The sequence below is a fragment of the Octodon degus genome, unplaced genomic scaffold (assembly GCF_000260255.1).
Source record: "Octodon degus isolate 3935 unplaced genomic scaffold, OctDeg1.0 scaffold00024, whole genome shotgun sequence".
Lineage (NCBI taxonomy): Eukaryota > Metazoa > Chordata > Mammalia > Rodentia > Octodontidae > Octodon > Octodon degus.
Window position 1 is genome coordinate 12,825,454 of NW_004524600.1, and position 14,845 is coordinate 12,840,298.

The 14,845-nt window shown below is 39.1% G+C and overlaps 1 protein-coding gene across 1 annotated transcript in view; it reads left to right on the forward strand.

Annotated features, from left to right (window-relative positions):
* Heca (hdc homolog, cell cycle regulator) overlaps positions 1–11,657 on the forward strand; it is a 15,205-nt gene extending 3,548 nt beyond the window's left edge. Inside the window, exons 2-3 of the mRNA XM_004628539.2 lie at positions 7,218–7,372; positions 9,163–11,657. Of these exons, the coding sequence (XP_004628596.1) occupies positions 7,218–7,372; positions 9,163–9,327 (320 nt within the window). The 3' untranslated portion in view covers positions 9,328–11,657. The remainder of the gene's footprint in view (positions 1–7,217; positions 7,373–9,162) is intronic.
* Positions 11,658–14,845: the final 3,188 nt, after the last annotated feature.

The following is a 14,845-nucleotide window of genomic DNA, read 5'->3' on the forward strand; positions in this document are numbered from 1 at the left end:
GGTGACTGGGGCCGGCTGCGGCAGCTGCGGCTCCTCCCGGTGTGTGATGGTAACTAGGCCGGGTGGCGGCGGTGGGGCTGCTCAGGGCTCTCTGGGGTCCGCTCTCCGCTCCCGCTACCGATCGAACTGTCTGCTCAAAATTTTTGTTGCTTTATTATACTATGAAGCAAACCCAAGGACACTCTACACTGGCTTACAACCCTAGGTCGTTTTTGTATTTTAAGACAGTCTTTAAGTTGCCCAGGTGGAACTCAAGCTTATGATCCTTGTGCCTCAGCTTTTCATGGCTTTTCTTTAAAAAAACCCAAAAGAACCCTTGACCGGTTGCACTCATTTTCCAGGAGCCTGATTACAAGCCACCTTTTTTTTTTTTTTTTTTTTTCCAAAAAGTCTTTTCACATACTTGACAAGGTATTTTAAGTTTTTCTTCTGAACATGCCCCTCATGTAGCCTGTTATTCCCCTGCCCCTGGTTGTCCTGATGCACTCAGGGCCTGCTATACTCTAGCTGTCCTTCTAGGAAAGTCTTCATTTCTTTCCTGTGTATTTACATCTTGTTTTCTAGATTTTATTTGTTGTTGTTTTTGGTGATGGTGGTTGGGATTTTTTTCCTCCCTAGTCAGGGGACATTCCTTGAAGCTTTATGGACACCTAGATTTTTAAAACCTGGGAATGCTTTGGTTCTGTCTTCCTACTTGGTTATATCGCTGATGTTTCAAAATTCCATTGCAATGGTTCTGTGCATCTTTTTTGTTAGCTCCTTCTGTTAATTGTGCTGTGCACTTTCTTGGCCCATTACTCTGTAAACTTACAGTTTTCAATTTGGAGGACTTCTGTTTTCATTGTAAACTGAAAATGTGGATCTCCTATTAATTACATATTGGACTTTGATTCTTTTTTTTGGTGGGAGAGGATATACTTTGTGTGTGTGTGTGTGTGTGTGTGTGTGTACACTACATATGTAGTATAATTGTTTGGCTCTGTTGCACCACCTTATTCTGCTTTCTAAAAGATTTGTATTGTACTTTAATTTCCAAGAGTTCTTTTTAACAGCACTTTATTGATGTCTATTAATCTTACAAAATATTATTTCAGTGTGGTATTTCCAAACATGCAAATGTATTATGATCATATCCATTCCTTCATTACCTTTCCTTATATTTTCCTCCTCCTTTTACTCTTAGGTAGTATAAGTCTTCCTTCTACTTCAGTGTCATTTTTTTTAAAGATACCATATATTAGAGAAAATATTACGTAATATTTGTCTTTCTTAGTCTACTTTATTTCACTTAATATGGTCTCCAGCTCTATTTTCCTACATGTGTTATTTCATTTTTCTTTATGGTTGAATAATATGTCATTGTGTATATATACACCATATTCTCTTTAGTCATCTATTAATGGGTATTTAGGCTGGTTCCATATCTTGGCTTTTGTGAAGTATGCTGCAGTAAACATGGTTATGTGGATATTCCTACATTGTGCTGACTCATTCCTTCAGGCATAGTCTGGTCATATGTTAATTCTGTTTCTAAGTATTTTAAGGGGCTTTTATATTGATTTTCGTAGTGGTTGTGCTAATTTGTAATACCACCACCACCATTGTAGAAGGGTTCCTTTTCCCCACATCTTTTCCAGCATTCATTCATTCATTCATTTATCTATTGTATTTTTTCTTTTCAAAACGCCTTTCAATAGCTCCCATTTCTGGAGTACAATCCATCTTCTTTCCTGTGCTATATATGCTGGCTGTGGCCTGACTCCTGTCTTGTCATGCCCTTGCTCTTGATGCATTCATTTATTTTTGAATTTTTGGTAATAGCCATTCTGATTGTGGTAAGAGTCTCACTGAAGTTTTGATCTATATTTTCTTAATAGCTGAAGATGCTGAACATTTTTTGTATGTTTGGCTATCTGTACTTTTGAGAAGTGTTTATTTATTGATTCACCTGTTTCATTTTTAGTGTTTTTTTAAAGTTTATATATTGTAGTATTAATCTTCTGTCAGTAGAGTAGCTGGTAGGAGCATCTTGTTCTTATTTGATGAAGTTTCTTGCTATCTTTCTAAGGAAAAGGAGGAACCTGAGTCAAAGTCTCATTTGCTTTGAGACTTTTGTATAATCGCTCATAGTTTTTAAGCCTTAATTATAAAGCAGAAGGGCCGGCCAAATAGCTCAGCAGATTAAAGTGCCTGTAAGCACAAGGTGGGGCCTGAGATTAGATCCCCAGGCCTGCCATGCTGACCCCACCCCTGGGGTGCTCTGAGACAGCAATTGAGACTGGGCATGGTGGCGCATGCCTATAATCCCAGCTCTTGGGAGGCTGTAAACAGGTGGATCACTATAAGTCTGATTCTAGTAGTGAGACCCTGAACACCCTGGAGATCCTCCCCACCCCCCAAAAAAGAAAAAAATTTAAAGCAGAACATAAATGCAGTGATGGTTTAAGTATTTCTGTCAATTCTGTTGTTGGTTAGTGAAGATGGCTTCTCATACACATCTAGCATTGATGGTCTGGTGGTCTTGGGGCCTCAGCTGGAATGTCTCATTTCTGTCCTTGTCTTTTCATCTTCCAGTAGCCTAGTTTGGGCTTCCTGAGGTTTTTAATTGACACATAATATTTAAAGGGTAGAGAATGATGTCTTGACATATGTATACATTGTATAATGATCAGACTGGGGTATGTAAAATAGCTGTCACCATGTACATTTATCATTTCATCATGGTAAGAACATTTAAAATCATCTCTAGTTACTTTGAAAAATACTGTATTGCGTAATAGTATTAACTATAGTCGCTCTACAATAGAACATTGGAACTTACCCCTCCAGTATAACTGTAATTTTGTATCTATTAGCCATTGTCCCAGCCCCTTGTCTCCCCCACTTCCCAGGTTTGAGTAGCCACTATGCTACACTGCATTTCAGTGAAATCAGTTTTTTCAGATTGCAAAAGTCAGTAAGATTATATGGTATTTGTCTTTCTGTATGTGGTTTATTTCACTTAATATCATCCAGCTTCATCCATGCAGCCACAAATGACAAGATTTCACCCCTTTTTTAAGGAGGAGTCATACTCCATTATGTATGGCCATGTACCATATTCTTTTCATCCACTCACCTGTTGGTGGATGCATAGATTGATTCCATATCTTTTCTGCTGGGGAGAATGCTGCAGTGAGTAGAAGTGTACAGAAGTCTCTCTGGCATACTGATTTTCGTTCTTTGGGGGGTATATGCCTTGTAATGGAATTGTTGGATCTTATAGTTCTCATTTTATTTATTATTTTACAGAGTATCAAATCTTTTATTGTTATCAAATAATGAGTGAATTTTTTTTTTTTTTTAGAACCGGGGATTGAACTCAGGCCCTTGTGCTTGCCAGGCAAGTGCTTATTCTACTGAGCCATCTCCCTGGCCCCAAGTATCTCTTTTTAAATTTAATTTAATTTAATTTTTATTTATTTATTTTTTTTGTGTGTGAAATTTTTTGAGGTGCCTTCCTACTGTTTTCCATAATGGCCATGTTACTTTACATGTTCCCAATAGTTTGTGAGGGTTCTGCTTGGGCTTTTCCATGTGACATTTTCAGACAGTTTTCAGGTGAGAGTGGAGGCTGCATGATTTCTGGAGGCATAAGCTGAGATGATTCCATTACTCCAATGCAGTATTGGTCAGCATTAGTCCTGAAGCCCAGGTCCCTAGGGTGCTCCCGCACTCTCCATCTTGATGAAAGAAATGCATAAACTTCGGTTTTTTTAAGTTGCTGCACCCAGTAACTCCTTTTAATCACCTCACTCCATTCTTCCCACTGACCGTTCAGTTTCAGCGCTAACCCAGTCCATCTGCTTTCTGAGTTTACATTTTGGTTCAGGATTGCAGGTGCTTCAATTGTTTTGTGGAATACAGAGTTTGTGTTTTTTGTTCTTTATCCTGTTCATTGCTAGTTTTAGAAGGAAGTGAGTGGAAAAATATTTACTTCTCCAACTAAGAACTTGAGGCATTCTTTGAGAGGATGAGTGAGGGTCCGTGGGTACAGGGTATGTGAGAATAGTGTTCTTTTTCTAGTTGTGATGGAAATTCGTTGACATAGTTAGACTTACTGATTTCATACACATCCTGAGTAATGTTAGTTCTCATGTGTCCTCAGTTTATGATCTTAACGGCTATGTGTAATAACACACATCGAATTAGTAACATGTGGATATTGTTTATCAATTGCTCTGTAATTTCCAGGGAGAAAGGGCCTATTTTGGCTTGGAGGGCTGGATTTTAAAAAGCCAGAGGAATTGGAGATACATAGCTCAGTGACATAGCACCTGCCTGGCAAGCATGAAGTCATGAGTTCGATTCATGACTTAAAAAAAGCTGAAGGTCCAGTCATGCTGGCTCTTAGTTGTGAGATGATGTAGCAGCTTCCCTAAAGGAACGGTGGTTAGAAGGAAAAGGACAAGTTATGAATAGGAGGTGGAAAGAGAATAGTTCATGGAGCGTGGACCTTGCCTTTTCCTTCTGAATATGAATTAAAGGATTTTAAACGTGTTTTTAAAGCATTCAGTCACATCCCCCAGAAGTTGTTTGAGAGGACTGGGACTTAGAAACAGTTGAAACTTTCTCTAGTCTGTGTGCAAGAATCTGAGAGACTGCTGAGAGGGATCAGAAAGGCTAGGGGTGTGCAGTGGATTATTTTACAGGAAAATGACAGGTTTTGGGGAACCCTGTATGTTGAGGATGTAGAGTGTTTGTTGGCAGACTTTGGCACCAGACCAGATAAGTGGTGTGTCACAGACAAGATTAGAGAAGTTTGGGGAACGGGCCTGATTTTATGGGGAAAGATGATGAGGACATTCGTGTATGTTGGGTTAAAGGAGGTGTGGAGATATGTGTGGAGATGTCAGAAACACTGTTACAAATGAGAGTTGGCATGAACAGTGGAGAGTTTATTTTGTGATAGTTAAATCATAAAAGTGGAAGAGTTCTTTAATGAGAAAATAGCAAAAGAAGATACGGTAAATCTTGAGGGTATTTATCAGGAGTGGATGGAGAAAAGTAAAAATTAGATGGACCCAAGATACTTGTATGTGTGTACATACATAAATGTATAATACTCACAACTAGCTACGGTGTGTACTACAAAGTGTTGAGACTTTTAAAGCCTAAAGACGGGGGTGAGGGCTTGGTCACATAATGGTGTTTTTATTGCTGCATCCTGCAGAGGACTGGGCGGGTCTTACAGCAAACTTGTGCAGGTCATTCTTCCCATCACAGAGTTGCAACCATTCCTTCTTTAAGCATTTCTAAGTCTAGTGTGAAGACAACATCCCAAGACACAGGAGTTCAGTTGCAGTTAATCATACGCTGCAAAGTGCTGTTTTCAGTGGTGGACTCTAGGGCTTGTTACTCCCTTTCCCTGTCCTTTACCTCCCTGTGACCTCCGCTTATTTCAGCTCGAGCTGTTTTGAGACTCTTCCTCTGAGAATGTGTTTTGTTTAAATAATATATTAAAATTGGTGTAATTAGGAAGATTTTATTGAACTTCTTTACAAACATGAGCAAATGATTGTTCTCTTAGGAGGCTGTTTGAACTTGCAAACAAAAATCTTGTCCTAGCATTTACAAATTCGAAATTCTCTGTACATAGGACTGTGTATAACAGTAACTGAAAACAAATCAGAGACTCAGTATGGGGCAGGCCTTCAAAGATTTACATGTAGGTTAAAAGTCAAATGTGAATTTGAGAGGGTGTTGCTACTCATTTTCTTTGTGAAGTTGGGTAAGCTGCCCAAACTCAGCTTCCATTCCTCCATGCTCATATGCAACCAACCGTCCTGCTTGATCTCTAGAGTTGGGATAGAGTTAAATGGAATGTTTCAGGTAGAATTCAACAGCAGATCCTTAGTAAGCATTCAGTAAGTTACTTGTTGCCAACACCTCACCTCACTTCCCACTCCTTCCCCACCAGCCTGTTGTAACAAGGGATGGTTGAGAATTGCAATGAGTAGGGAGACTGGCAAGTGACTCCCACATACTTTCAATTGCCTTTTTGATGTGGCACCAGGCGTGGCATGTGAGAACTTATTTTTAGTGTCCTTTAGCAGAAGGGGGCAGTACTCCAGAAAGCTCTTAGCAACCTTCCAGTTATGGCAATAGAGACCCTGAAGTTGTTCTAGCCTTCTGCATGAAGTGTATTCATGCAGCATACACTTACGGAGTGCTTTCCACATTCTAGACATTGAGTGGACACTGAGTCTACAAAGATGAATAAGATGTGCTGTCTGCCCTCAAAAGAGGGAGTCATGTAAATGCAATAAAAGGGTTTCCTTTAAGGACTGAGGCCTTTGCAGTGGATAAGCAATAGTTTGGTTACCTCTGAACAGTGAAAACTCATTGTCTGACTTACGGTAATGAGCAGCTTGTTGTGAACACAAAGCCACTTTGGGGTGTTTGTTCTGATGTTAGTGCTTTTAACAGTTAGGCCCACATAGAAAATAGCAGTATTTATACGTTCCTCAGGCAGATCCTGGACATTCTCTTTTTCAGTTATTTGAAACCTGGCCTTTCCATACAAATCAGGTGACACCTGACTTTCATACATGTTAAAATGTTGACAAATAATTAAAGAATAAGCTTGTGACACTAAAAGCCTGGTAAATGATATTGAACTTGTTAACAAACCACTTACAAATAAGCTATAATTCTGGTTCTTAAATTACATGTGAGAGCTGAGCAGTTTCAGCGACAAGAGCATGTAGCACAATAATTCTGACTGGTCTGTTTCTAGGCTACAAAAACCCAAGAGAAACTTTCAGCTTTTTTATGGTGGGACTTGTAGATAAGGTCAGCATAGATTTCCTTGCCATGCGTCACACACAGACCTTTGGGCAGGGGTCCTGGATGGGTGCAGGCTGGTTTTAAGCATGTGTGGCTTTGTCATTTGAAGGTGGATGAACATATGTAAGCCTGGCAGCACTCTTTATAAAGTTAATCGAAACAAGCATTTCTTGTTAATAAGCTTCACCTTAAAGTCAGTGTCCTGTTGATATTAGTAATTCATCATTAGCTTAGCTTGAGGATATGTTATAGCTAGCGTCATTGCTTTCCGCAATTATTCAGATGATAAAATGTTTACTTGTAGTTGGTAGAGAAAGCAGTTTCAACTGCCTTGGAGGTGAGCTGTGTTTCTGTGATACCACTCTCAGCCGTGTGTCTTCTGTGTGCAGGGAGGCTCATGCATCTGTACGCAGTGTGTGTGGATTGCCTAGAAGGGGTTCACAAGATCATCTGCATCAAGTGTAAGTCTCGGTGGGACGGCAGCTGGCACCAGCTGGGCACAATGTACACCTACGACATCCTGGCCGCCTCTCCCTGTTGTCAGGTTGGTATTAACTGCACCACAAGAGCAGCGTGTGATACTGGGTTTCTGCCCCCAAGGGAGTATAGAGGAGGTTATTTGAGGGTGCTTGAGAAGATGCTTCAGAGAAGCAAGAAGAAACTCAGGAAGCCCACTAAGCTTCAGCAAGAGTTGCTGAGTGGCTGCATTGTGGTGGAATACTATGCAGTTGTCACAAGGGGTATTGTAAGATAATTTATCTTTATATGTGGAATATTTCCCATCTGTTCAGTTAAAAAAAGAAAAGGCTATAACATGGCACTATGCCACAGTTGTGCCGTGAATAAGTGAGCACGCAAAGGGTTCACTAACTTACATTTTCACATATTTTATACGATTAACATACTATATTTCTAATAAATATTGTAACTTGAAGCAAGTTTTACTTTTTAATTTTTTAAAAAATTTATGTATCTGGTATAGGGTCTCACTGTGAAGTTCAGACTTGTAGTGATCCTCCTGTTTTCAGCCTCCCCAGAGCTGAGATTACAAGCATGTGCCACCACACCTGGACTTAGTCACTGCCTCAGCAGTCCCGGGGGTGGGGGGCACCATGATATACGGGACTGGGATTGAACCCAAGGCCCTGCGCTTGCCAAAGCCAGTGCTTAGTCCACTGAGCTATCTCGCCAGCCCTTTTTAGTATACGGAATTTTGTTTTCTTTCTGTGCCATACTGTCAATTTCATCAGATGAAATTCAGATAAAACTGTCTACTTAATAGGAGTGGTTTGAACACAAGCTGAGATTATGCATTGTTAGTACGTTTTGAGGAGGAATTTAAATCGAGTGTCTGTTTATATAATTTCTTCATATAACTCCTTTTCTTGTGGCTGGCTCAGCCCACCCTGGGGGCAGGGCTGGCATGGCATTTGTTGCTAGAGATCAAACCTCAGTCCCTGTGCGCTTGCTTAAGCTTGCCTAAGGCTGAGCTTTCTCGCCGGCCCCCTATCTGTTCAGATCACTCTTGAACCTGATGCTGAAAGGGTATAGAATTGTACTGCTAGAAGAACCTGGCATGAACAAAGATAATGTGCTAGTGGGACCCAGAAGCCTTAGGATAAACACAGGACTTCTGCCCGGCTTGCCAATCTTACTTCACTATTTTAAGGGAATGTAATTTTTACATCAAAGAAAGCACATTATCATATATGTAACATACAGTAAAATGAAAATGCATATGAACTTTTTGAAATCCTGACTTCAAAGAAGTATCATGCAAGCATGGGTGGGAGAAAGTTCAAACCATTCTCTTAAAATCCAGGTTGGTGTCTGGGGAGATAGGTCGGCAGCATAAAGCTCTGCCTGGCAAGCTCAAGGTCCCAAGTTCAATCCGCAGTACTCATGCCATTCTGGCTCCAGAACTGGGTGTGATGGTGCATGCCTGTAGAACTAGGGAGGCTGAGACAGGAGGATCACTATGAGTCTAAACTGTGTAGTGAGACCCTTTGCCAAAAAATAGTAAAATAAAATCAAATCCAGGATCGCAGATAGTCTCTTAAGGGAACTTTGGTGGCAAGTTTTAAGCAGTGCTAGTTTAGGGTTTTCTTCCCACTAAAAAATGACAGGACTAGCATTGCCTCCTTTAAGAGAAGTTGGAGACATTAATCTTTCAGACAGATGAGGGGGGCTTTAGAGTATCAACTTTAGGCTTTATATACCCTGCTTTTGGTAGTAAGAGAGGTTGAACAGTCAGGCAGTTCCCAGCCTTTTGATTTGGATGGCTTTGACAACTGTTGTGGAGGAAAGTAGTGCTTATGTGTCTGTTTCTTCCAGGCCCGCCTGAACTGCAAGCACTGTGGGAAGCCTGTGATCGATGTGCGGATCGGGATGCAGTACTTCTCTGAGTACAGCAACGTCCAGCAGTGTCCACACTGTGGGAACCTGGACTACCATTTCGTGAAGCCATTCTCCTCCTTCAAAGTTCTTGAAGCTTATTGATGAAAGCTTTGCTTTAGTAATAGGTATTTTATTGATATTACTTTATTACATATCTTTTATAGGGAAACATTCTGTGACATTAATTTCTTTTCTAATTTAAAGCAGAGTTACTTTGTATATGTATACCACTAAAATGGGGCTGCCCTTTCCCCTGTCTTGATCCACCAGTGTTAGTCTGTGGTCAGGACCAGAGCCAGGTGGATAACAGTGTGAGTGTGGGTAGGGTTCGTTTTCACCAGAAGTCTCTGATGCAGCTTTAAAGTGATGGGGAGGATGGGATGAATCTAGAAAAGGGATTATGTGGCTATGAACTAAAAGTATAGAATGGGGAGAGAGCATTTAGTAAAATGTTTACTTTCTAAAGACCCAGTTTTAGATCTTCTGTGGGCCTTAGGCAAAATATGTGACAAGTGAATGTAAGTCTGAGCGTGGAGAACCAGTAGTGTGTTAGGCTGTCTCGGCTTCGTGTTCTGTAGCACACGCTGAAATGCAGCTGCACTCACAGGTGATCTGAAAGTGGACATGAGTATTCTTTTCTTTCAGTGTTGTAACTTAACACTCAGTTTTCATATTGAAAATAATACCCAGATTAGAAGACGGGAAAGCTGTTGGTGTTGCAAATGTTTTTAGCTAAACTGACCTATAAAAGAACATGTGAAATAGGTTTGGAAGTGATGCCCTCTTGAGAAGGCAAAAGGCAGAGCTCTGTCATTTGAGTTATTCTGTGAAGTTGGTCTCAGTAATTCTTAAGGAGAATCCATGCAGAGTGTGACTGAGGGGTGACATTGTCTAGAGATTGTACTTTGGAAGTGCGGTTTGGTATCACATTCTTCCCACAGGCAAATCCCACAGCCATAGAACCTAACTGGTGAGCTGCAGAACCAGTCATGCCACACTTAACTTCCCCATAATGCCTTATCGCCGTGTCTAACCCATTTAATACTTAGTTTCCAAAATCAGAGTTGAGCTGAGGAAGGGAAGGATTGTTTAAGAGAGTGACAAAGAAAAGAATAATTTTAGCATTTCTTTTTAAAGTGTGTCATTTTGGAACATCACTGTTGTAATACATGATAGTCTGCTTTAAAAATGGTCATCCTAAAGATCCTTACAATAACATATTGGTTAAAAAAATCACTTACAGAACTTCATTAGAGCATTGAACATTCTAAAATACTGCCTTCTGTTCATTAGATTGTAATACATTGATACTGTATACTTTTGTAGAATTGAAATTAGATTCTCACAAATAAATTGATAATTTCAAGTATGATACGTGTATATTCTAAAAAGGTTACTAAAATTAATCATTCTATGAATAGCCAAATTTGGCATTGATGTGAATATTTCATATTATTTATTTGGCTTACAACTTTTTCCTCTGTTATTTTTTTTTCCTTTTAGGCATTATGCACTTGAATTTCATTTTTATTATGTGAAATATGTTATATTTTGAAACAACACATCACTGAAAAAAGTGCATCAACTAATATTCTTCACCTTTCACTTAGGATGATTCTTACTTGGTATACTGCATCTAATTTGGTGTTTGATCTGAAAAACATTCCACGGTGAAGGGGGAGCTCAAAATGCCTATGAAACAGGATCACTACTGGTCAGGCAGTGTGTAATGCAACTACAAGAGGCCTAGAGAACATAGTCCTTGGAATTTAGTCACCGATACACAAAGCTGTAATTGTGAATTGTTTCCCATTGATTTTCTTATCCAAATAAATTGCTAAGTTTCTCTTATTTTCAGAAAACCATTTGGGTTTCATTTCTGAATTTAATATTAGTAATAAAATATTTGTAATATTCTACAACTCACCTGTTCCTCAACCTACCCACATATTTTTAGGAAACCTACTTGTTCAGAAGCTGACGCAGTTGACCTCTGCATTGCATTCAGTGGCAAGCTCTTCAGGGTAAAATCACTATGAGCTTAGTCTATGCTGCATTCTGTATTTTTTCCTTAGATTGTTTTCTATCCTCTTGAAAAGTAAGTATGGTGAGGTTTCCCTACAATTCAGTAAAATCTTGCTTTTGGATGTTATTTTGATAATGCAGTGAATATGCAGTTATATTAAAAGAGGCATGAGTATCAGAATCTTTTAAGGCACATTTTTATGTAAAAGAAAAAATTTGGCTAATTAGAGAATAAAATATAATTAAATGTGCAACAGTGTGAGGTGCTCGCTTTGATATTTTCTCCAAGCTTGCCCCGAGCACTTTGATCATAATTGGGATTTGTCAAAGAGAGATTATTATTTTTGTCACTGTTAGGGTATTAAAATATATCAATCATCCAGGAAATGCAGTTTCTGTTTTTCTGATAAAGTATTCAGTAACATGAAACGGTCTTAAGAGTGACTAATAATTTCAATAATTTTTAATATATTCCAACATTTTAAATCATTATTTGTAAGAGCCCATACCTGAACAGATACAATTACCTGGTACAGTCTAGAGAGAAGACAACTTGTGATTACTTTTTCTTCAGGCCATTGTAGTTCTCTGCTTGCTTCTGGTTACAGCTGAGGTGTGGATATTTTGTGTTTATGCTTTAAAGATGGACATTGTGCCATGAAATCGTGAGACGGTTCAGTTGTTCTGCTCTGTTTACAGAAGAGCTTCCCCAAACAGCCTTTACGTTTCAGTATTTATAAGAGAACATTTTCTGAATAAAAGAAATTTTCACATTTTGGCAAAAATTAGCTCATCAAGAAAAATATTAAGTGTTTAAATGGTGAAACTAACAAAACTAATGTGCTGAAGTCTTTTTTCATCTGAAACTGCAAGGCCAGTGCTCACTATGCGCTCTGTGCCCAGGTTTGTGACCCCAGTTTGCCTTTTCTGTTTGTCTCCTGGTCACAGCTGTTGAGCCATTTTAGTTGGAGATTGGAGAAGAGGTGAGAAGAAAGTGCTCTTGCGTGTTTTGTTTCTTAACAGTAGGATGCTGCCTAAGTTCCTTTCTGTGTCCTGTTGACTTTCTTGTTATTCCAGGTTAATTGGAAGAAAATAAAATGAATGGACACCATTAAAGCCAGCTCAAAACTACATTGTTATTGGTAAAATTTTTTTGTCAAGATGTCTTGGATTGCACTTTTGTTGAGGGAAGACAGTGTAAATAGTTGAAGAATGTTGATGAAATTAAAACATTTGGTTGTGGAGTTTTGTGTGGGGTTAAAGGCTTTCCATTTGTGAAATGTATGTACTAAAAATAAAGTTGCAGAAGCTAACATTGTGTTCTCTGTAGTGTCTTACTGTATTTTGAGAAATGGGATTGTCTTGTCAGAAAAGATGGTAGAGAAGATTTTATTTTAAATACTATTCAGAAAACTATCTCACCATCACTTTTTTTTTTTTTTGGGGGGGGGGTACCAGAAATCAAACTCAAGACCTTGTGCTTGCCAGCAAGTACTTATGCCACTGACTTGTAGGCCTGGCCTTCACTGTCACTGTTGGAGCTAATCAAAACTAAAGTTGTGCTGCTTGCAAGTCATGTATCACATGTAAACTTACTGTGCAACAAAACAAGCATTCTACATGACAGATTGCTTTTTGTCCCCAGTGCCCCAGTGGTCCAAAATCAGTATTCTCTTACTGAATAGCAAGTGTAGAGAAATAAAAATGGAGGCCACAGTTTTGATATATCCCAGGCCAGGGACACACAGGAACATGGCCAAAACTTAAAAGTCATCCCAATTTCCCTCAAATGCCAACTGTAATAAACACAAAATAAAAGCTTTATGTCCTTGACAGTATGATTGCATGAAATCAAAACAGTTACAGATTAGTAAACTAACATTGGTGTACAACAGGATTTATCAACAGAGGACATGCTAACTTTATGATTTATAAGGGTCCTGTGGCTACTTTGTAAGTGTTCTTTTACATGCATGATAAATTTCTACACTGTTGAAATTTGTTTTTTGGAAGGAGGGCACTAGGGAGTAAACCCAGGACCCTTTCATTGAAGCTATGTCTGCAGCCAGTTTATGAGGCATTGTCTCACTAAGTTCACTCAATTACCTAGGTGGGATTTGAATTTGCAGTCCTGCCTCAGCTAACCAGGGTATTGGCATTACAGGCCTGCACCTCCCTGTGCCTTGATCTTTAATTATGATAGTAGATAATCCTGCTCTACAAATATTTTGTTTGATTCTGAGGCATGTAGCAGTTCATAACGAAATGACTAGATCATATGTGTTTTTATAAGCAGAGTAAAAATTCATAGTTAAACTTCTTTTATCTTTAAGGCAATGTTACCAAGTTCATCGCTTATCCATCTGATCTCTTTGGCCCCTTAATTTCATTATTTAAAAATCCAGCCAATGGATTGAATCCAAAAAAGCATTAGAATATAGGAGAAGATGTGGCAAAAAGAGTAAGAGTTGCCATTCTGCAAGTAGATTAAAAACTTGTATTTATTACCAGCTCTGAGGCATCAATTTAATTTTATTCAGAGGCTTAAGGAGGACTTACAGTGTTGTGATTTCTACTAATGTGGCTTATGTCAACAACATTTACTATAAGGAAAGTACAGTTCTTTCTGAAGGGGGAGCAGGGAGCAAAGTTAAGTGATAGAAATTAAGTTTAATGGGAGAAAAGTCTTGTTCTTAGTGATTTCCACTTTAAATCTTGCTTGTATTATTTTGACAAATCTGGCAATAATTAGACTATGTGGATAGTAAGGGTTAAATTTGGGGATGAAGCAAAAGGCTTCTCTTGAGCTCTCATTCTTGTCTGGTTCTTAGATCACCACACCCACTGGATGAGCAGGAAGTACGTTTGAAGATAAGGTTCTGTAAAGATGACAGATACAGTATTTGAAATAATGTAAGTGGGAACCTTTTGCACTATGGGAGTAATAGGAGCTTGATTGGCCATTGCTGAGCCCGAGAGCCAGTAAAAATAGAAATAAACTTGGTCTCATGCATGGATTTATAAGAGAAATAAACTTGGTCTCATGGATGGATTTCAGAGAATAGCACTGGTTACATTGATTTACATTCACATGGAACTGGTCTATAGACCCATTTCCTGATGAATGCCATACCCAGTACGCTGATACTCTTGACTCAGAGTGTTAGTGCTATCTTTTTAAAAATGTATTTACTACAGGGTCTCACTACGCAGCTTGGACTCTTACTGATCCTCCTGTTTGCAGCCTCCCCAGCGCTGGCATTACAGGCATGTGCCACCATGCTGGGTCTTGCAGACTGGCTCAGCGTGCTTGGGGGTGGGGCTGCCATGGAGTGTGGTGCGGGGGGATGAAATCTGGTTCTTGTGCTTGTCTAAGCAAGTGTTTAATCTACTGAGCCATCTAACTGGACTTGTGTTGGTGATATCTTAAAATCAAGTTTAGAACTCTAATTAAATTCTTAATTAACTCAGGTATGCTGGAATTAGGAAAGTCATAGCCACCACCATGGTAGGACTTAAAGATGTCAGAATTTTAATGCAGGGGATGTGCTTTTACTAAAATAATACATAATAAGTATTACATTACACTGACTCA